The 24153-nt window shown below is 39.5% G+C and overlaps 2 protein-coding genes across 2 annotated transcripts in view; both read right to left on the bottom strand.

The window, feature by feature from the left end:
• Nucleotides 1-7813: 7813 nt before the first annotated feature.
• On the bottom strand, nucleotides 7814-19035 carry klf5a (Kruppel like factor 5a). The gene is made up of 5 exons (XM_058059152.1): nucleotides 18671-19035; nucleotides 18353-18527; nucleotides 16800-17763; nucleotides 13547-13606; nucleotides 7814-9148 (listed from the first exon to the last, which is right to left on the bottom strand). Coding segments are annotated over exons 1-5 (1380 nt in total). The 5' UTR covers nucleotides 18673-19035; the 3' UTR covers nucleotides 7814-8969.
• A 1597-nt stretch (nucleotides 19036-20632) lies between these two features.
• The window catches only part of pibf1 (progesterone immunomodulatory binding factor 1), a 30721-nt gene continuing 27200 nt past the window's right edge, over nucleotides 20633-24153 (bottom strand). The window contains exons 16-18 of the mRNA XM_058058502.1: nucleotides 24024-24108; nucleotides 23134-23301; nucleotides 20633-21730 (exon numbers count right to left, since the gene is read on the bottom strand). Of these exons, the coding sequence (XP_057914485.1) occupies nucleotides 21674-21730; nucleotides 23134-23301; nucleotides 24024-24108 (310 nt within the window). The 3' untranslated portion in view covers nucleotides 20633-21673. The remainder of the gene's footprint in view (nucleotides 21731-23133; nucleotides 23302-24023; nucleotides 24109-24153) is intronic.

The raw sequence follows: 24153 nt of genomic DNA, 5'->3' as shown, positions 1-24153 counted from the left end.
CAGTGTGACTCTTTCTGTATACGAATAATACTACTACGATACCAATCATCCTTCTTGACAAGTCCCGATAAGAAATCACGTTAAAGGTTCATACCTTGAGTGCTAAAAGTTGCATTCTTTTGTGCTTGGCCCCCGTCGGAGTTGTACAGTTGTTGCCCCACTCGGTGAGCCTTAATGGCTTTGTCCTTTGAACGCAGGGTCTGAGGAACCCGCCCAAGACTATCAACAGGGGACAGATTTCTGGCCTGGGAAGCTCACTTCAATCCACCTGTAGACACAATTTGTTCTACTTTTAGAATCAATATTCAGTGCTTTTATTACAACAAATGAAACTTAAACTACCAAAAACTCAACAACGGAAATAAAACTTTTATAGATCATGTGCAGCAACTACAATTAAAGCTCCCAACGGCCCTGTAGGCCCATTAGAAATTTGTTACGGATAATCACTAGGCAACACAAACTACACAAAAGTGTTGGACATGCTGTATTGTTATTTTAAGTAGTGTTATTAAGTATTTCAAGTTATACAGCAATACTTAGTTACGTACTTAGTTAAAATTCTGTATAATAAATATTTTAACTTAGTTAAAATACTGTAGTTTTTGCGGCTTCACTCTACCACGGTTTTTAGTATATTGAAGCAAACTGTGCTATATATATATCACTATATTGACAGTTACTATGGTACCCATTATGTCATTGGATGGTCATATCACCTCGTACTTCGGTACGTGACAAATTTTTTTAAAAAATGTTAAAAAATTAAAAAAAAATTAAAAAAATTTAAAACATTTTAAATTTTTTAAATTTTTTTAAAAGAATTTAATTTGTTTTTAAGTTAAAAAAAACTTGCAATTGTATGGTCATATCACCTTGTACTTTGGTACGTGACAAAAAAAATTTTTTTCAAGTTACCAAAAAAAATAATTTATTAAACTATATTAGGAAAGCAGGAAGTGAACAAATGTTTACTATTTTATATATAATAAAATAATATAATTACACTATAATTATTAATTAATTATATTATAATTACACTACATTGACGGTTACTATGGTACCCATTATGTCATTGTATGGTCATATCACTACGTACTTCGGTACGAGGTGCATTATTAAAAAAACAAAAACAAACAAAAAAAAAACCTTAAAGTGTATTATGGAAAGCAGGAAGTGAACAAATGTAACAGTTACCGATTGTAAAAGTACCAGATGGAGGGGTAGGATTTAATAAGCTTTGCTTCTTCCTACTCCTTTTGGACATGTGGAACTGTGAACTGATTATGTGATGCATTCAATTGTAATCTGATGCATGTTCAAATGAAATTAAACCATTACCATTACCATTACCAACTGTATGCATGTGATTTCATCACCGACCAGAAGTAAACATAACATCCAAATATTCCGACAGACATAACTCACCCATGTCGACATTCTCCTCATAGTTTCTTGTCTTGTACATTTCTCGTAAGCCGACAAGAGCCTTGAAAAGAGGAAGACGATGGACTTTCTTCTTCTGTGGTTTGGTGTGTCACATGGTTCCGCCGGTGTGTTTGTTCAGGTGCAGGTTTGCCTTGTGTATTATTGATTTTCATGTAGTTGCAACTATTTACTCATCCGGCACAGGATGGACGCGACTCGGGAAGAATCTCAGCAGCGTTCCCGTGTGGACAGAGCCGCCACTCCGTCGTCTCCTGTCTCCTAGGGAACACATTTATAGCATCACATACAAGCATTAATTTTATTTATTAGCTATTATATTGGCTAACACATGTGTAACGGTGACTATTGTGGTGTTAGTTCATGTCTAGAAGGCTCTGATAATGTTAATAATTGGATTTAGAAGTTCGTAAACACATTTCCCAAGCTCTATCTCAGAAAACATTCTATTTATAAATACTTTGCAAAAATTCACTTATTGCTTATCGCTTATTGCTTTTAAATTTCATTCATTAAATTAATCTTATCATTACAAAATGATAAAATGTTTACAACACTTAACACTTCCATAATAAATAAGTGTTTGATTGTGCAAAATCCCACAATTTTTGGTGAGAACTCCACCTCTGACGGCTTAATATTATTTAAGCCTCCCTTTCTTTTTAGTCTTTGCTAAGTGCTCTTTGCTATTTTTTGTTATGTCTTGACAAAGAACGTGACTCACCTGAAAAACATCTTGGGATCAACCCAAGCTCAGGTTAATGCGCTCGTTTGGGTGGTTTCATTTGTAAAAAACAAAATGATGATGATGATGATGATGATGACGTGGGCTCTGAATTTTAATTAAAATGGCGGCGGGGGTAGTTATGTTTATAGGTCAGTGCCACTTTAAAAATGACCTCTCACGTTACTCTAAACTTGATCACATCACTCACTCATCATGCAAACTGGACTCATTTTATTACATTTACTTCCTCCTTCTCTCCTATTGGTTGGCACCTCCAGGCAGCCAATCATCAGCCAATCAGCTTGTAGCCTAGTACATGCCCACCTGTGCGAGTACTTACTTGTTGTTCTTCCTCATCTTTTATGCTTTCCTTTTTAATTAAGTATATTAAATTATTGCAATTATGCTCCCCCTCATGGCCGCTCCAGTACAGACGTATTGTTCAAGTTTTAATGGGTTTCTATTCAACAAGATTGTTCATTTTAGGCGTAATTATCATCTAAATGTCTTGTTTGTCAGGTTGATCAAATGGGTCTGCAGCTAATGGTTGCTATTTTTGGACCACTTGTGTGATTTTTCTGCATGATTCATGCATGTACGGTACAGATGATAATAATTGCCTGTAAATATATTAAAGGGTAATTAGACAGCTGTTATTGCTATACTCCATTGATGCAATCTGCACCAAACATTTAAACTGTGGGGGAACACCATCTTCAGGCTAAATAAGTGAAAACTACAACCACAAGCTTAGTGGTAAGGTGTGTTTGCAAAAGGTTGTTGTTATCTTTTACACTTGATTAGTTGTTTTTAGCAATGTTTTAATATCTCAAGCAAGGCAGTTCGTTAGCTCGTGTTAGCTAGCTAGCTTGCCAATACGTATTAGTTAGCTTTTCCGCTAAAACAACAAATAACGAGCACGCTGCTTACCGTCAATCTCTTTGAATAACGGCAGTCACTTTCATAAGTGCCCCAAGCAAATTATTTAGCCATAATTACACATTTAAAAGGAAAAAAATATCGTAACTGTTTCCATTGAATTGAATAGAGCGCCGTCAGGAACTTGTCAAAGGTGCGGGCGGGGTTTTGTTATGTTTGTTGTGCTGTCATTGGCCATTTGCGTTTTGGGGGAGTGGCCTACTCACACGTCATTACTTTTTGCAGCAGACGCTTAAAAATAGATAGTGCTCTTGTCTTGGGTGACAAAAATGTTGCATTCCTGCCAGAAGATCTTTGCGGAACATTTTTGAACCTGGTCCTTAAAAGCAGTGGAGAAACCCTGTCATATAGAGGATCTTTGATGAGCGTTTTCAGCGTGTGCCATATAGACATTCTTTGACGAGTGATTTTGGCAGTTGGTTCTCAAAAACAGCAGAGTGGTTCTCTCTTAGAAAGGATATTAGGACCTGCATTTTTGACCATTGGTTCTCAAAACAGCAGAGTGGTTCTCTCTTAGAAAGGATATTTGGACCTGCATTTTTGACAGTTGGTTCTCAAAAACAGCAGAGCGGTTCTCTCTTGGAAAGGACATTTGGACCTGTGTTTTTGACCGTTGGTTCTCAAAAACAGCAGAGCGGTTCTCTCTTATAAAGAATATTTGGACCTGCATTTTTTACACTTGGTTCTCAAAAACAGCAGAGTAGTTCTCTCTTAGAAAGGATATTTGGTCCTGCATTTTTGACAGTTGGTTCTCAAAACAGCAGAGTGGTTCTCTCTTAGAAAGGATATTTAGACCGGCATTTTTGACAGTTGGTTCTCAAAAACAGCAGAGTTGCTCTCTCTTATCAAGGATATTTGGACCTGCATTTTTGACACTTGGTTCTCAAAAACAGCAGAGTGGTTCTCTCTTAGAATGGATATTTGGACCTGCATTTCTGACCGTTGGTTCTCAAAAACAGCAGAGTGGTTCTCTCTTAGAATGGATATTTGGACCTGCATTTTTGACACTTGGTTCTCAAAAACAGCAGAGCTTTCCTGTCAGAGGATTTTTGTCCACCATTTTTGTTGCCGGTCCTAAAAAGCAGCATTGTTGTTGTTTTTTTAAGCTTCACTAAAGTGACTTATTTCTTAACACTGGTGGGGAGGATGGTTCCAAATCCTGATAACAACATGTTCTATTCTGAGAATATCAGGCTGGGTTGATTTGGGAGGGAGTTTTGTGTGTGTGTGTGTGTCTATCCGGGCTCCCCGTGGTCATTCTATTGGTCTTCCGAGTGGGTGGTCTCTTCCAAGAGAGGAGCCCTGGAAACATTACACCTACCTACACACACACACACACACATATTCACATATATATATATAAAGTCAAACTGGGAATCACACCAACGCAGCGCAGCGGAGGCAGGAGCCTTCTTCCAGATGTGTGACGTTAATTTAGCTGATCCCAAACATGAACCGGTAGCTCCCACTCACTCATCACTATTCTGTGTGTTTACCTTTAAGAGGGACGGATACACAAAAAAAACAATTGCAAGGTTCCATTTTCTGCAGGTGAGCGTTTTAGTCATGAACATTGAAGGTGCGGCACCTGGAAAAAAAAAAAGGGTTAGAGTGCATGAAAGACAAAAAAAAGTGAGTAGGAGGAGGTGAAAAAAATGAAATAAAACGAGCGGAGGAGGAAAAGACGGAAGAAACTGATTGGTTCCCCCCTGAGGTTCTTTTGTTTAGATTGTTCCTCGCTCCATCTCGTTCTTTCTTTCTGTTTTTGGACATCTGAGGCACATTACAGAACAGGACCCTGAGTCACATCTAGGCCTTAAACCAAGAACATATGCTCTACGTGTGTGTGTGTGTGCATTTCGGATGCAGTGGGATTCCCCCGCGCTGTTCCCAGAGTGCTGCTGGACTTTTATTTTCTTGTCCATTGTCTCTTGCTGGGATATAAAAGGCTTATTGTTTGCAAAGCAGCCAGGGTGCTCCTGAAGGTTACTGGACGCTCCCGAGTCAGACCATTGATCTCCTCCTCCACCTCCTCCTTCTTCTTCTTCTTCTTCCATCTCGTGCTCCACCACTCCCAAATTTAGATTTCAGCCACCCCGGTTCGGTTCTGTCCCATTTGTTTCACGTAGACCCCGACCAGGGTGGTTTTAAAAGCCCCCCGATTGTGCAAAAGTGACTTTTTAATGATGTTTGAAGGATAATATGCATCATGAGAGGTTGTTTTATGAGGACTAAACGTGAGAAAAAACATCTCTATCGCTTCTTTGCTCCACTTTTGGTAATGGTAATGGTTGAATTTCATTTGAACATGCATCAGATTACAATTGAACGCATCACATAATCAGTTCACAGTTCCACATGTCCAAAAGGAGTAGGAAGAAGCAAAGCTTATTGAATCCTACCCCTCCATCCGGTACTTTTGCAATCAGTAACTGTTACATTTGTTCACTTCCTGCTTTCCTAATATAATTTACATTTTTTTAAAAGTTTTTTTTATTTATTTAAATATTATTATTTAAAATATATATTATATTTTTTTATTATATTTTTAAAAATGCTTTCTTCTAATTAGTTTTTTATTTTTCTATTATTTAATTTTTTTTATGATTTATTATAATTTATTTTTTTTAAATATTTTTTTAAATATATTTTTTAAATATTTGTAAAAAAATTGCTTGCTTGCCTGCTTTCCTAATATAATTTAAATTTTTTAAAACATTTTTAAAATTTATTTTTCATTTATTTCATTATTTATTTATTATCATATATTTTTATTTTATATTATATACATTTATTATTTGAGTTATTATTTATTAATGTATTTTTTAATTTAATTTTATTATTTTATTTCTTTTTAATTACATTTTTTTTTATATTTTGTCACATACCGAAGTACGAGGTGATATGACCATAGGTATAAATGTGAGTGTGAATGGTTGCTTGTCTATATGTGCCCTGTGATTGGCTGGCCACCTGACCACCCAAAGACAGCTGGGATATGCTCCAGCACCCCCGTGACCCTCGTGAGTATAAGCGGTAGAAAATGAATGAATGAAAGTTATGCTTGAAATGCATCTCCCATTTTAGTCGGCAACTGATATTTTCCTGAAACTTACCTATGTTCTACTGCTGATGACCAAAGAATAGAAAGAAAGGTAGAAAGAAAACTTTTTCTTTTCTGATCAAAGACAGGAATCCAATCTTTCTTTTGGTAGGTTCCATTTTCATATAACCGTAGAACACAATCATCAGTGTGCCTTGAAAGATCAGTCAAAACTGTCACAACTGAAGGGGTTTCCTTGTGTAAAAACGTCTGGGATTGAATGAGTTAAAGAGATAAAGTGATAAGAAATGTCATCCTCGAGAAAATCGGGAGAAAAAAACGACTCATCTGGTTCTCCGTGGCGAGACCTCGGGGAAGACACAGAACACATTGGAGAGACCAGGTCTCTCAGCTGACCTGGAACACCTCGGGATCCACTGAAATAGGCGGCAAGCAGGAGAAGGAAGTCTCAAATGCATGGTTAGTTTTATTACTCAGGATATATTTTTACTGTTAGGAATGTTACGCCACCTGTGGAGTAACGGAATGTTTTAGAATGGAATAACGTATGTTTAAAAGTATTCTTAAATGCTTTTTGACCTTATCAACGTCCTAACATAGACTAATGACAGCTGACTGGGGTTGACCTTTTAACCTTGTGCTCTATAAAATGTCAGAAGATGTCAAGAAAAATGTCCAAAGCGTGCGTAAAAGTGTCAGTTGATTTTTATTAGGTTTCACTCAGTTGAAGGAAAAAAAAACAACAACTTTTGTCTTTGGAACGTTTACCAATGAAAGCAAAAATATAAAACAATTGCATGGGAAAAAAATCAGTTTGAATGCAGAGCAATTTCCTCCTATTGCCCTTTTGTTTACAAAACAAAGCTAAAAAAAAAAAACCAAAAAATGTGTATTTAATTTTTTTATAATTTTTTATAATTTTTTAAATAATTTTTTAATACTTAAAAAAAAATAATAATAATTTTTTGTCATGTACCGAAGTACTACAAGGTGATATGACCATACAATACAACAAAAAAAGGCAAAAAAATAAAACAATTGCATGAAAAAAAATCAGTTTGAATGCAGGGCAATTTCCTCCTGTTGCCCTTTTGTTTACAAAACAAAGCTAAAAAAAACAAAAAAAAGTGTATTTAAATTTTGTATTATTTTTTTATAATTTTTTAAATAATTTTTTAATACTTTAAAAAATAATAATAATTTTTTGTCATGTACCGAAGTACTACGAGGTGATATGACCATACAATACAACAAAAAAAGGCCAAAATATAAAACAATTGCATGAAAAAAAAAATCAGTTTGAATGCAGGGAAATTTTCTCCTGTTGCCTTTTTATTTACAAAACAAAGCTACAAAAAAACAATAAAAAGTGTATTTACATTTTTATTATTTTTTATAATTTTTTAAATAATTCTTAAAATACTTAACACAAAGCTAACAAAAACAACAAAAAAGTGTATTTACATTTTTATAATTTTTTATAATTTTTAAATAATTTTTAAAATACTTTTTAAATATATATTTTTTACTTTTTTTGTCACGTACCGAAGTACAAGGTGATATGACCATACAATGACATAATGGGTACCATAGAAAATGTAAAAAAAAATGTCCAAAGCGTGTGTAAAAGTGTCAGTTGATTTTTATTAGGTTTCACTCAGTTGAAGGAAAAAAAAACAACAACTTTTGTCTTTGGAACGTTTACCAATGAAAGAAACAAGAACAAAAAAAAAAGGCAAAAATATAAAACAATTGCATGAAAAAAAAATTTGAATGCAGGGCAATTTCCTCCTGTTGCCCTTTTGTTTACAAAACAAAGCTAAAAAAAAACAACAACAAAAAAGTGTATTTACAGTGCATCGATATGTATTTACATTAAGGCATTTTTGCACGGGGGGAGTGTGGCGGTGGGTGGTGGGGGGGGGGCAAAGAAGACAGGTGATACAAATAAATACATGATACAGTTACAGTGCTATATTGTCTGGATGCTACCTGCATGGGGGGGTCAAAATATGAAACACGCAAAATCAACAACATGCGGACAAACAGGAAACATTTGATCGGGAAAAAGGCGTAAAAAGAAAATTTAAAAAAATATTAAAAAAAAAAAAAAACGTTAAAGAGCACCGTGATTGTTTAAAGTCTCAGTGCATCACAGCTACAATTTGTTTACATAACACAAATCAGACTAGAGGCACTTTTTAATAAGGTTTTTAATAAAGTGAAGATGATCAACTTTGGTTTAAAAAAAAAAAAAAAAAAAAAAAAAAGAAGCACGCAAGATACGCCGTTTTTTTTTTTTGTTTGTCTGCTCGCTAAAAGACAAAATTAATAATTGATCACTTAATTGCTGCTCTTTGGCAACCCCCCCCTCTCTCTCTCTCTTCCATCGCTGGCTGAAATTTAAAAAAAAAAAAAATCCTTCCATAAGTCGGCCATTTCCCTTCCTTCTTTGCATCCGCATGAACGAACGAACGGTTCTATTTGACTCATTTCTAGTGCAAACCAAAACATTTGGTAATAGGAAGTAACAAATATGATGTAAACACAAATTTGGCTTGCAAATAAACAACAGAGAATTCCAGAGAATTGAGGATTAAGTGCTTTCATTCCCGAAAAGGACTGCAACCCCCCCCCTTTCTTTGTCTTCTCCCCCGTAGAAAGCGAGTCAGTATCGAGTATATCGTTCTACTTTACACAAATCCGTGTTTGTTCCCAGTGCACCAACTAGGAAAGTACCAAACAGCACCACTAGGGGGTGCTTTTTTTGTTTTTGTTTTACAAGGTCAAGTGCTAGTTCTGGTGTCTCTTCATATGCAGGGCAAGGTGATCGGAACGCGAGAAGGAACGGGAACACACGGCGCACTGGAAAGGTTTGGCGCCCGTGTGTTTCCGGTAATGGCGGGTCAGCTCGTCGGAGCGGGCGAAACGCCAGTCGCAGCTTTCCCACGTACACCTGTAGGGTTTCTCACCTGTAACATAAGGGATAAAGAGGACGGATCAGCGGAGATGACAAGGAATTCCCGAGATCCGAGTCGAGCTGTGGTGAATTCACACACAGACGGATTAGCAGGAACGGGAAAGACGGGTTTGACGTAGGTACGCGACTCCCCGCGGTGGTGGTGGTGACGGCTTTGTTTTTCTTGTGTAACGACGCTTGTCACTCTGTCATCCCGATCATCCTTAAACTAAGCCGTCTTCTTAAAGAGACAGTACGGAATTTTGGGGCCTTTTGTGCTCCACGGCTCCCTCGAAAGCTGTGAAGAATAATTTGTCGTAAACGACCACAACGAAGGACGTGTCGCCGATTCAATACAGATGGGGTGTTCAAACTTCATCGAGGGCCCCGTTCAGGGCCACTTTCATTTTGTATAAACCAGAACATGAAGTTATTTACATATTTCAATAAAAAAACAGCATCTCTGCTTTGTGATAAAGGGGACTCTTAGCATCAACTTTGCTCTTTTTTTCCAATTTTTATTCTTCTTTTATTATTTTTTCTTTCTGTAATATTATGCCAAAATTTCCATAATAATTTGACAGCATTTCCATAATATTACACAATTTTTATTATTTTTTATTAATTTTTCTTTCTGTAATATTATGCCAAAATTCCCATAATAATGTGACTGCATTTCCATAATATTACACAATTTTTATTATTTTTTATTAATTTTACTTTCTGTAATATTATGTCAAAATTCCCATAATAATTTGACGGCATTTCCATAATATTACACAATTTTTATTTATTTTTTTATTAATTTTTCTTTCTGTAATATTATGGCATAATTCCTATCATAATTTGACGGCATTTCCATAATATAACACAATTTTTATTCTTTTTTTTAATTTTTCTTTCTGTAATATTATGCCATAATTCCCATCATAATTTGACGGCATTTCCATAATATTACACAATTTTTATTTTTTTGTTTTATTATCTTTGTTTGGTTCTCATAATATTATGATTTAAAAAAATAACAGATGCTACAAAAATTATTTATTAATTACATTAATATTACTTTATATTTTTAGAATGTGCCACAGGCCAAATAAAAAACAGCCGTGGGCCGCAAATGGCCCGCAGGCCGCACTGTGGACTCCCCAGTAATAACGTAAATCCTCATTCATCGCGGTTAATTAGCTAAACGATTTTCACAGAGTAGGATTATTAGAGCCCTCTAGACATGAAATAGCACCCCTACAGTTACCTTTACACTCCTATTCCCCAATATAGTAGACATAATAACAGGAAATAAGCCATTTAAGTCATAAATAAGACTAATGCTAGTGTAATAATAATAATAATAATAATAATAATAATAATAATAATAATAATAATAATAATAATAATAATAATAATAATAATAATAATAATAATAATAAATAATAATAATAATAGGAACACAGACCAGACAAGCTAAAACTCAACTCTGAACCTCCAACGTCACTTCCTGTCCACCCACCACTAAGGTCCCCTAGGGATCACATGTCATGTGACACACATTAGTCACATTACTCTTATGTTATTATGTTTATTATATTGTATAATACGAGTATAAAGCAATTTAAAGCCACCATTACCATACCATTTATTTATTTTATTCTTATTTTTTCCCAATCTTAAAGTCAATTTACCACATTTAATATAATCTTAAAAATCTTAAATATTATATTTGAACTCTAGACAATTAGTATGGGACGTTACAATATTTTAGTGATAATAATTGATTTAAAAAGACATGCTTCTGTGCTTATATATAATATGTAATGGCTACTTCCTGACTAATCAGGTAATACAGCATCATAAGGATTTATGCTATAAGACGCCATCTTCATGTAAACAATGCTACACTACAAATGTTGTGTTGTTTTTGTGATAAAAAAAACAAACTCATCAACATGCACAACACAATAAGGACGGAGCAGGCGGAAAAGGAATGAACTGGGAGGAGAGTTCATATCGCCAATACACTCTCCAACACACACACACACATCAACACACACACACATCAACACACACACAACACAGACACACAAACAATCAGGATAATGGATGTTGATGGAGATTAGAGTGGGGACTCCCACAGGGACCCAAACGCATTAGGAATCATCTCATACAGATTACTGACAGGTGTGTGTGTGTGTGTGTGTGTGTGTGTGCCTAAGAGACAAAAGGAAAGAAGGGGGGGGGGGGGTGAAGGAAGATGGTGAGATGAATGAAAAGAAAAAAAAACAAAAAAAGGAAATCGCTTGTGCATCTTTTTTCATTTTAAGGGTTGCAACAAGCCGCTACGTCTTAACTGAAAGGTCCCGGTATTGGGGGTTTCCAAGCACTGGCGAGAGTGACTTTTTTAGGCGTGTGTCCTTGCCCCCCTTGTGTGTGTGTCCGTGTGTAGACACGGAATGTGTAGATATCAACAGAAGCTTTGTTTAGTTAGCTGCTCTGAGGTGCGGCCAAACACCTTCCCCAGGCTTGTTTGTTGTCGCTTCTGCTCGTCCAAACTAATAGCCGGGATGATGAAAACGTGAGAAGACTGGAAGGAGGTCTAAGGCTGGTATGGCGTAGATAGCACGCCGATACGTCCTGCGCACCTTTTATGGATACACACCGCTTTTTTATACGGCGGTACCTTGGTTTAAGTTATTAATTTGTTCAAACGTATGGAAACCCAGGCGCTTTTTTAACAAAGGAAATCATGTAAGTCCAATGAATCTGTTCGATCTCTGAGTCAGCTACGCGTAGGGTGCCTCGTTTTGGCACTGAACGACACAGTACACGGCACAGGACTAATTTGTTATGTGCCAAAAAAAAAACCAAAAATACAAAACCTTTTTGTTGAATAATTTCTTTGGCCCCATGGCGGATTATTTAGTCGTCACACAGCCGGTGAGTCAGCAACACATAGGGTGCCTCGTTTTGGCACTGAACAACACAGTACATGGCACGAGACAAATTTGTTACGTGCCAAAAAAAAAAAAAAAAAAAAAAAAAAAAAAAAAAAACCCTTTTGTTGCACATATACTTGCAAAATTTGTTATTGTGTACTTTTACATTTAAAAAAAAAAGTAAAAACACATGGACTAACACCCCAAAACTGGTACAATTTAATAATAAATTGCACACACAGCTTTTTTTATACTGTGGTACCTCGGTTTTAGTTATTAATTTGTTCAAACGTATGGAACCCCCGGCACTTTTTTTCCCAAAGGAAATCATGTAAGTCCAATGAATCTGTTTGAGGTACCCAAAAATATTAAAAAAAACGCAATTTCTACTGAATAATTATATGTATATGAATATTTACATAATATTTACATTTACATTACACTTTCTTTATTAAAAATGCTAACCCGCAACTTTTCTTTGGCCCCATGGCGGGTTATTTAGCCGTCACACGGCCGGTGAGTCAGCAAAGCGTAGGGTGCCTCGTTTTGGCACTTAACGACACAGTAAACGGCACGGGACTAATTTGTTACGTGCAAAATGAAAACAAAAATATAAAACCCTTTTTTTTTTTTTTGCTCAAATCCTTGCAAAATTTATCATTACGTACTTTTACATTAAAAAAAAGTAAAAAAAAAAACTAAAAATAACTAATTTGTTATGTGCAAAATGATTTGTTACGTGCTGAAATACACAAAATTTGCTGTTGTTATTGTGTACTTTTAAATTGAAAAAAAAAAAGTAAAAATACCTGGTCTACCACCCAAAAACTGGTACAATTTAATAATAAATCAAAAGCTACGATTCATGAATTACCCATTAGGAAGTTAAGGAACACGCTATGATAAGTTGGCTAAAAACAAATCAATCTCGATCTGCACTAAAAAAATCAACTGTGTTTTGCTTGTTCTTTGGCTTTTATTGTGAGGAAAGTATGATGACAACCACAGAACGTGAAACAGACATTACTGCGGGTTTGAATCGAGTTACTGACTATGGTTCCTTTACTGCGTTATTCATTTCTACATAACTAAAAATGCTATGCTACGTTTTTTACATCTGCATTAGAATCGAACGGTTTCTTGCCTCATCAACCTCTGCAAGACGAACAAAGACAAAGTTTTTTTCGGGGGGGTTAAACCTGCTGACAAAAGACGACCAACCGAGTAGATGCTGTGTTATCCGCAATGTAGCACATGCTAATCTGGAGAGCGTCAAGCATGTCACTTCCACCTGTTTGATGGAACAGTATATTGGGTACAGGGTACATTTACACACGCATGCCAGGAACACAACACTCTGCCTGACAACAACCGTGCCAGCGCAGGCCCCCCCGAAATACGACTCGGGGGCGCTTGTTTTCTTGCTGTGCAGTTATTTGGGAAAAGGAGAGGAAGTAAGGAAGTGAAGAAGGTCTTACCCGTGTGGGTCCTGAGGTGAGCTTTCAGATGGGACGACTTGGTGTAGACCTTCTCGCAGCCTGGTAAAAGGGGAGGGAGGCAAACGTGTCAATCACATGGAAGGAGATAGTGATTAGATTCAATATAAACGTTGCATCAGAAAGACATTCCTCCATCTCAGATCTAGAAGTCTACCTAACTATGGACACCTGACTTAGAGGCGATGTGATAAGAAACACCCCCAAATAAAAGCAAAGCAAAACTGCCTACATTTCAGTATGTGGAATCAAACTATGGAATGGATTGAGCAATACAAGCAGTTGATGTTTGCTAAATACAAGGATGAAGAGTCTTGAACCAGTCATGATGTGCTATATATATCACTATATTGACACTTACTATGGTACCTATGTATGTGACAAAAAAAAAAAATTAAAAATAAATAGAATAATAAAATAAAATAAAATAAAATACATTAATAAATAATAAATAAAATAATAAATATATATAATATAAAATATATAATAATAAATAAATAATAAAATACATTTAAAAAACTTTTGTAAAAAAATTAAATTATATTAGGAAAGCAGGAAGTGAACAAATGTAACAGTTACTGATTGTAAAAGTACCAGATGGAGGGGTAGGATTTAATAAGCTTTGCTTCTTCCTACTCCTTTCGGACATGTGGAACTGTGAACTGACCAGTCATGATGTGCTATATATATATATACATATATATATATATACATATATATATATATATATATATATACATATATATATACATATATATATATATATACATATATATACATATATATATATATACATATATATATATATATACATATATATATATATATATACATATATATATACATATATATATATATACATATATATATATATACATATATATATATATATACATATACATATATATATATATATATATACATATACATATATATATATATATATATATATATATATATATATATATATATATATATATATATATATATATATATATATATGTATATATATATATAGCACATCATGACTATATTGACAGTTACTATGGTACCCATTATGTCATTGTATGGTCATATCGCCTTGTACTTTGGTATGTGACAAAAATAAATAAAATAATAAAATTAAAAAATACATTAATAAATAATATATATATATATATATATAATAAATAAATAATAAAATAAATTAAAAAATCATTAAAAAAAATTTAAAATTATATTATGAAAGCAGGAAGTGAACAAATGTAACAGTTACTGATGGTAAAAGTACCAAATGGAGGGGTAGGATTTAATAAGCTTTGCTTCTTCCTACTCCTTTTGGACATGTGGAACTGTGAACTGATTATGTGATGCATTCAATTGTAATCTGATGCATGTTCAAATGAAATTAAACCATTACCATTACCATAAAACAACCTGATTCTAGATGGAGTTCTTGCCATTGTGTTTTTGTACATGGTGTTCTTCTCTGTGGCATGTAAGACATCTGATTCATAAGAAACCGACGCTGTTAAACTGGCAGGTCGTGTATGCCATAAAATTAAAAATGGCCTCGACGGATTAATCCAATGATGGCAGACGCGGGCCACACCTGCTTTCGTATGAAAGCCGAGACAATTCACGCTCACCATTATTATTAGTTATGCCGACTGCCAAGGAGTCAGTGTAACTGAAGTGACACTTTCCCTTTGTAGAAATGGAGACCGGGTTGCTGCTGAAGGAGCGGGAATCTCTCCGTGACGCATACTTCATTTGAATTTAAGACGTTAGACGTGCGCAAACATGCAGTTTTACACGATGACGCTAACGCGCTAACGCGGCCTGCAAGTAGCTGCACATCGAGGAGCTCCCGTGAGATCTTTTTTTTTTTTTCTTTCTTAATTCCAATGCTCGCACACACACACACACACATGTTAAACAAGCACTGGTGCTAGGAGCCTTCATGCTGACAAACAGGCCTGCTTAATTAACACAAACAGGTTCATTCCATCGTCATCATACCAGTCATATCTTCACAACCTCAACAAAGTGTGAGAACTCATGGCTGAAAGCTCGACGGCCAACTTCAAATTGTTTTCACTCAGCAGAAACTCGTACTAATTACTCGTACTCGTTTAAAAACACGCATAACAACCATAATGACACACAATTATTATGCCAATTTGAATTAGCACTGGCGGCACGGTGGACGAGTGGTTAGCATGCAGACCATGCAGCTAGGAGACAAGGGTTCAATTCCACCCTCGGCCATCTCTGTGTGGAGTTTGCATGTTCTCCCCGTGCATGCGTGGGTTTCCTCCCACATTCCAAAAACATGCTAGGTTAATTAGCGACTCCAAATTGTCCATAGGTATGAATGTGAGTGTGAATGGTTGTTTGTCTACATGTGCCCTGTGATTGGCTGGCCACCAGTCCAGGGCGTACCCCGCCTCTCGCACTGAAGACAGCTGGGATAGGCTCCAGCCCCCCCCGCAACCCTCTGAGGCAAAGCGGTAGAAAATGAATGAATCTTCATACTACATGTTCTTCTTGTAATATTTGGACTGTGATTGTGTACCCCGCCTCTCGCCCGAAGTCAGCTGGGATAGGCGCCAGCACCCCCCGCAACCCTCTTGAGGCTAAGCGGTAGAAAATGAATGAATCTTGACACTACATGTTCTTCTTGTAATATTTGGACTGTGATTGTGTACCCCGCCTCTCGCCCGAAGACAGCTGGGATAGGCTCCAGCACCCCCGCAACCCTCTTGAGGCTAAGCGGTAGAAAATGAATCAATCTTCATACTACATGTTCTTCTTGTAATATTTGGGCTGTGATTGTGTACCCTGCTTCTCGCCCGAAGACAGCTGGGATAGGCTCCAGCACCCCCGCAACCCTCTTGAGGCTAAGCGGTAGAAAATGAATGAATCTTCATACTACATGTTCTTCTTGTAATATTTGGACTGTGATTGTGACTGTGACTGTCTATATGTGCCCTGTGATTGGCTGGCGACCAGTCCAAGGTGTACCCCGCCTCTCGCCCGAAGACAGCTGGGATAGGCTCCAGCACCCCTGCGACCCTTGTGAGGATAAGCGGTAGAAAATGAATGAATGAATGAATTAGTTCTACACCTCCAAAGACTTCAAATTCATTTTCGGTTCAGCAGTGATGCAAATATGTTGCGTCCCAAAGACAAGACGTCCTTGGTGGAGGTAATAAAAACACAGCAATGCTAATCATGTGGTTTTTGTTCCAACCTGGGTAGTCACAATGATGAATCCGCCGCTTCTCCAAGTCTGGGTTGTTCCTACGGTTGTAGCGCACCGGGGTCAAGGCCTGTGTTGCGGCGGGGGCATGGGGAAGCGGCACAGCAGTTTGTCCCGTAACGGGAGCCGCCCCCGATGGGTGGGGGACGGGGGCGCTGCCCGCCAGCTTGGAGGCGATAGTGGCCGCGTAAGAAGGAGGCGGGGACATGGTGTGGAGGAGCTCCTTTTGTCTGTCGGGGCTGCCCGGTTCGGAGCTGGGCGGCGACGGCGGCAGGTAGGGCGCCTGCTGGAAGAAGTGAGCTTGCGTCTGAGCGAGGGGGCGGGAGTAAGCGGGGCCGCCGCAGAAGGAAGACTTAACCGTTTGATCTTGCGGGGAGCTACGGAAGCCGTGCTGCATGTGCTGATGCTGAGCTTCCATGGCGTCGCCGTGGTGATGATCCAAACCGGATATCAGGAGCTGGAATAGCGAGGCGCCGCTGTCGTGATGCTGGAGCTGCTCGAACCCGGGCGACATTTCCTGTTTGATGAAGACCTCCGGTACCAGAGTCTCGCTTCCTTGCTGGTTGAAAGCGCTGGTGAAATCTGGCAACCCCGGTATGTTTACAGTGGAGGTTTCCATAGCGATACCAGCAGGGGCGTGCCCCGAGGTGCTGCAGCTACTCGTGGGTGTCGTGCCGGGGCAGTGAGCCTCAAGGTTCTGGGAGAAGCACGCCGCCGCTGTTTCTGTTTTGACTTGGACTTGGAGGTTTTCGTGGGGCTGGGGCGCCCGCGGAAGTTGCCCCAAGCCCGTTGTTCTCAGGTACGTCATATCGGGGAGGTAAAGATTCATATTCAGGGTATACGGAGCTCCGTTTTGCTCCTCTCCGAAATAAGCATCCACCCCTGTTGCGTTGTCTCTTTGGGACTTCTGACCGTCGGGAAGAGGGGAGAGATAGCGGTCCATTTCGCACTTTGCCTGTTGCAAGACGACAAATAAAACAGTTTAAGTAGGTGTCATGAAACCACCTTGTGTGTGTGTGTGTATGGGGGGGGGGTGACATTTGATTGGCGCGTCAGCACTAAGACATTTACCAAGTACTCATCAATAAGCGGATGCCACATTCCCTCTCTGTATGTAAAACTGAACTCAGAAACCTGAATGCATCTTTCCATATTCCCATTTTTCCATGCAGGATTTGCAAGGAAAGCTGCACAGAAGAGGGGAATTTAAAAAAAAAAAAAAAAGGGGGGGAAACACCCATGCCTCCATGCGGTAGTAGTGATACAGGGGTTGGGGTTGCTATTTCTAAGCTGCTCCGGTCCCTTCGAACCGGCTGTCCTGCGGAGTTAGTGGGACCTTTCAGACCAGGGTCAGTTGTCGTCTGAGTCTACGACAACTGCTCACCAACTGGCTGCACTTGCAAGATGAAAACACGCCACGCCATGCATGCATGCATGCATTCATTGCATGGCGTGTTTACCGCAAATGGTGCACGAAAAAAAAAAACAGCCGCCACGCCCATTGAATCGCAAAACAGACACAAATGAGTAATGCAACGATTTACCTGAGTGTAGTCGCTGTGTCCGGTTCGATCCGAATCGCTCATCTTGCACTCCAAGCCGAATAACGCCGAGTCCTCCATGTGAAATCCAGCCGGCAAGGACGCCTTGTGCAGCGGGAAGAAGGGCTCCTCGTGTCCGCCGTCGCTCATCGCTAGTGTCGCAGCCATGGAGCTCCCCCTCCAAAAAAAAGAAAAGGGGATAATAAAAAAAAAATACTTCTTATAAGATTTTTTTAAGGTGGTAAAATGAAGAAAGAGAATAAGGATGCTGCTACAGACGAGCCCGGGGGGAGGGAGTACAAGTCCGACGATCGTGCTTACATCCCGGTTTGCACTTGTCTCGCCTCCTCCGGCGGCCCACCATCAGTTTTCTATGCGCGGCGTTCAGGGCGGAGCGGGGCCTGGTGTAAACACAGCACCGCCTACCAGACCTTTAAAAAGGCTGCCATCATTCATTGACTGTGGCCACCGCCCTGAACTCCATCTAAATACATTAACGACGTGCACATCCACAAGGGCGAGTCAAGGTTAAACAAACCGTGGGTACACGCAACATGGGATTTTTGATTAAATCAATTAATAATGCGCTTAAAAACAACCGATTTTGGAGGATTGTACATTTAAAAAAGTAAAGCAAAAGCAATCCAAACATATTAATTTCCCAGGGGGGTCCAAAGTGAAGCCTGTGTTGCATTTTTAGTGGGAAAATAGAACAAAAAAAGCACACTGCAAAAAGAAAAACATAATACATTGATACTAATAAGTCATAATATATAATATGAAAGGTCAAGTGGTTAGCACGCAGGCCACACAGCTAGGAGACCCAAGTTCGATTCCACCCACGGCCATCTCTGTGGAGTTTGCATGTTCTCCCTGTGCATGCGTGGGTTTTGCGAAGACAGCTGGGATAGGCTCCAGCACCCACCGCGACCTTCGTGAGGATAAGCAGTAAAAAATGAAAGAATGAATATAATATGAAAGTCATAATATGAAAATATGAGCTGAAAACCTCATATTACGAATATACAACATAAGGTGGCCAGAAATATTTCAATATTCATTCATTCATTTTCTACCGCTTATTCTCACAAGGGGGTGCTGGAGCCTATCCCAGCTGTCTTCAAGCGAGAGGCGGGGTACACCCTTGACTGGTGGCTAGCCAATCACAGGGCACATATAGACAAACAACCATTCACACTCACATTCATACCTATGGACAATTTGGAGTCATGCTAATTAACCTAGCATGTTTTTGGAATGTGGGAGGAAACCGGAGAGAACATGCAAACTCCACACAGAGACGGTGGGATTGAACTCGGGTCTCCTAGCTGTGAGGTCGGTACGCTAACCACTTGACCACCGTGCAGCCCCCTTTGTATTTAGCTATGTGAAATCAATGCACCAATGAAGGAAGTTCCAGTAATGCTTAAAAAGAGCAAAAATAGATTGCTGCATCTGATGTCCATTTTTGTAAACTTCCCTTGCCTTCCATTCCCAAATATTCTCAACTGGATTTCGACCAGGGAAACACACAGGATGGTCCAAAATGGTGAGCTTATTCCTCTGGAAGCAGCCTCGTCATGGGGGTATTGTGCACTAAAGAGTTGTCCTGTTGAAAGAGGCAGTCATACCACACAGACGTCTCCACATAGCCAGGTGCCATTTGACGCCCTTGCACAATCTGAAGCTCCACAGGTCCATTGAAGCATCACGATGCCCCCCTCCACTGTGCCGTGTGTAAAACATCTCAGGTGGGAGCTGCTGGGATAGGCTCCAGCACCCCCGCCATCCTCTTGAGGCTAAGCGGTAGAAAATGAATGAATCTTCATACTACATGTTCTTCTTGTAATATTTGGACTTTGTTCCCATAATATTTCTTTAATATTTAACATTCCCAAAGCTACTGTAATTCTAGATTTAGTTGGTTTATCATTATATTACAACTTTATGGCAACTTCTTTAATATTTCAACTTGGGTTAATTGGCGACTCCATATTGTCCATAGGTATGAATGTGAGTGTGAATGGTTGTTTGTCTATATGTGCCCTGTGATTGGCTGGCCACCAGTCCAGGGTGTACCCCGCCTCTCGCCCAAAGACAGCTGGGATAGGCTCCAGCACCCCCCGCAACCCTCTTGAGGCTAAGCGGTAGAAAATGAATCAATCTTCATACTACATGTTCTTCTTGTAATATTTGGACTGTGATTGAGTACCCCGCCTCTCGCCCCAAGACAGGTGGGATAGGCTCCAGCACCCCCGCAACCCTCTTGAGGCTAAGCGGTAGAAAATGAATGAATCTTCATACTACATGTTCTTCTTGTAATATTTGGACTGTGATTGTGTACCCCGCCTCTTGCCCGAAGACAGCTGGGATAGGCTCCAGCACCCCCGCAACCCTCTTGAGGCTAAGCGGTAGAAAATGAATGAATCTTCATACTACATGTTCTTCTTGTAATATTTGGACTGTGATTGTGTACCCCGCCTCTCGCCCGAAGACAGCTGGGATAGGCTCCAGCACCCCCTGCGACCCTCGTGAGGATAAGCGGTAGAAAATGAATTAATGAAATCAGTATCACACCCTTAAAGTTACAAGGGGGTGTTTCTGTAGAGCACTTTGAGCTGTGTGAGAAATTTCAAGTCATAGTTTAATAACTGCATCTTTGTGCGGTGTATTCATCCGTAAAATAATAGCACCGGCAACACGGTACGTGTGCATGTTTTGACAGATTTTCAGCCTTTTGTGTGCAGTGGCGTATAAGTAGAAGAGTCAGCTTACACAAACATATTACTAGTAAAATAACATACAATGCTTTCAAATGATTCATTATAAAAACAACAATGCAAATTCTGATATTTGTCCTCTACTTTGTTGAAGAGTGAGAGCATGCATTACAGAATAAGATAAACACAAGAATGTAAATTAAAAAAAAAAAAAGCCTTTATAACCCGGCCAGGTATGAAGTAGGAAATTCCGGTACGGTTGTTAAGCAATGTACTGTACTCAATAATTATTGCGCAGCAGCAGCAGTATCAACAATGACTACCAGGTGGGTATCCTTGGTACACTACGATGTGATAAAAGTATGTCAAGCTTCCAACGTACGAACGAGTGGAAACCATGATGATGTTATGATTGATGGACACAATCACGGCAAAGGGTGCCAGGAAAGAAGAATATTTGGGCACTTAGCGAGGAATGTGTTACCTGGGGAACATCTGACCGCGTGGGAGAACAAGAAAACGCTCGGAGAAAGTTTATTTAAAAAAACAAAACAAAAACAAATATGAGGTAAAAACATGTTAAGAATGTTGTTGTTTTTTTCAGTCATTGTTTGGGTTTCTGCTTCAGTCTTTGGTACCAATCAGGAGCTTCTCTTTTGGTCTGCAAGTGAAACAAAAGAAGGAAACTGGAATGAAGTAGCTGGACTGGTTGGACGTATAAACTACTTATTTTCTTTGATATAAAACTTCAACAATGTAACATGAAGTGCTGTGTGTGTGTTTGTGGATTATTGACATTTTAAAAAAATGTTTAATTTGTAAAGCAGGGATGTCCAAAGTGTGGCCCAGGGACCATTTTAGCACCATACGTCATTTTTTTTAATGACATTTGGCATACAGTATATCAAATAAGATTCATATAATATAATATTAAATAATATAACATCACTGATGGTCGAGTGGTGAGCGCGCAGACTTCACAGCTAGGAGGCCAGGGTTCAATTCCACCCTCTGCCATCTCTGTGTGGAGTTTGCATGTTCTCCGGGTACTCCGGTTTCCTCCCACATTCCAAAAACATGCTAGGTTAATTAGCGACTCCAAATTGTCCATAGGTATGAATGTGAGTGTGAATGGTTGTTTGTCTATATGTGCCCTGTGATTGGCTGGCCACCAGTCCAGGGTGTACCCCGCCTCTCGCCCGAAGACAGCTGGGATAGGCTCCAGCATACCCCCCGCGATCCTAATGAGGATAAGCGGCATAGAAAATGGACGCATGTATAAATATACATTTGCGTATATTTACAGTTAACTACTTTTTCACTTTTGGCATTTCCCTTTTTAGGGTCACCAAACTGTGGGTCAATCGCATGAATGCTTTCTACCAGGTACCAGGTATTCCTGATGCCCCCAACCCCGCCGCCCAAGCGCGGGGCGTGTACCATGACACCACAGAATTATTATTAAGACATATCATTAGGTATGGAATATGTTTCCTCTGCTATCAATAAGCCTTGAACATGTTTTCTTCAAAGCAAAGGAAACATATTCCATTCCCAACTGTGACAAAACATATTAGTGTAATATCTAACAATACGTATATCTGATTTTAGGAAGTTTTCTTCAGCTTTGAACAAGGCATGCTGAAGGCTTGTTGATAGGAATGGAATATTTTCCCTATGCTAACAGTGATAAAACATGTTAGCGTGATATATAACAATATATGTGATGTTATCAACATGTCTTGGTCAAAGCAGAGGGAATATATCCCATTCCTAACATCACCTAAGATGTGGACGTTTGACGATAGCCTAGCATATATTGACATGCATTAGATTGGTTTTAGCATCTCCAAGGGCCCGCCATCGTTCAATTTTTCAGTATGCAGCCCTCGTCGGTAAAAGTCGTGGCAAAGCACCACCATTGTTGTGTCGTAAGTCTCAAGCTTTATGAGTGTTGCTCAAATGAAACCCAACTGACAAAAGAGTCGCTAACGTCCACCCTGCCAACCTGGCGTGTTCCCTCGTCTGACTCACGTTGGGTGTTGGCCTGGTTTTGACACTTACAAACACGGTAGGTTTTGGCTTGTCGGGCGACTCGTCTTGGAGCGTCTTGGAGCGTCGGTTGCTGGAGCCGGAGCTCCTCGTATCGCCTTTGATTGTCGGCAATGGGCTCAAAGCGTTTTCCTGTTTGGAGCGCATGTTGAGGAGGACCTGCTTCATCATGGCAAACTCCTGCAGTGTCACACATGGGGTGGGAGGGGGGTGCCAGATGTTAAGCATGTTTCGTGAAGATTATGTATATAATGACGTGTGTCCAGAAGCAGCGGGCCGGGTGAAGCTCTTAAGGGCGAACCCCCCCCCCCCACCCCCCGAGGCTCAACAAGCTTCAAGGGGTCTTGCTGGGGTAGAATGCAGCAGGGCCATTTCACTGTTCTATTTATCACCCCTGAGGACATGAGCCCTGGCATGTCACACACACGCGTAAACGTGCGCACACACACACATACACACACACACACACACACACAAACTGCGGTGGCATCTCAAACAGCCAGGCTGAGGAACAGCTGTCTATGACAGGGCACATACTTCATACAGCAAACGGCAGGCAAGCAAGCAAGCAGAGGGGGAGGGGGGGGGGCCTGTTCCCACGTGCACGCACACACACACACACACACACACACACATCATCTTGAAGGAATTGTTGCAACACAGTGAGAGAACTCGTCTGGTGTGAAAAGCCTGAAGGTTTGTTTTAAAAGCGACTCCCGTGGACGAGGAGAGAAGAGGCAAACAGGCACGACTGGCTCATTCGGGGCTTTGTTGTTTCTTCTTGTCGTTTACCGACTTTACTGCCTTTTATGCAAATTGAATCAGGCGAAACACAACGACGGGGGAAAACATTGAATAATTCACGTTATGATAGAAGAAGAATAAGGGGTCCTAAAATGTACCTCGCGATGGTTAAGGAGGCGCTCCAGATCGGCGGCCATGTTGTTCTTCACTTGCAGCAGAGCCGTTCGCTCCTTCGTCAGAGAGCTGGTGACACACACACAGGGCCGTGAAATGTTAATAGATCTGATA

Source organism: Doryrhamphus excisus, chromosome 20 (genome assembly GCF_030265055.1).
Source record: "Doryrhamphus excisus isolate RoL2022-K1 chromosome 20, RoL_Dexc_1.0, whole genome shotgun sequence".
NCBI lineage: Eukaryota > Metazoa > Chordata > Actinopteri > Syngnathiformes > Syngnathidae > Doryrhamphus > Doryrhamphus excisus.
The sequence above is the reverse complement of the archived record's forward strand: the minus strand, read 5'-3'. Positions and strand labels throughout refer to the sequence as shown.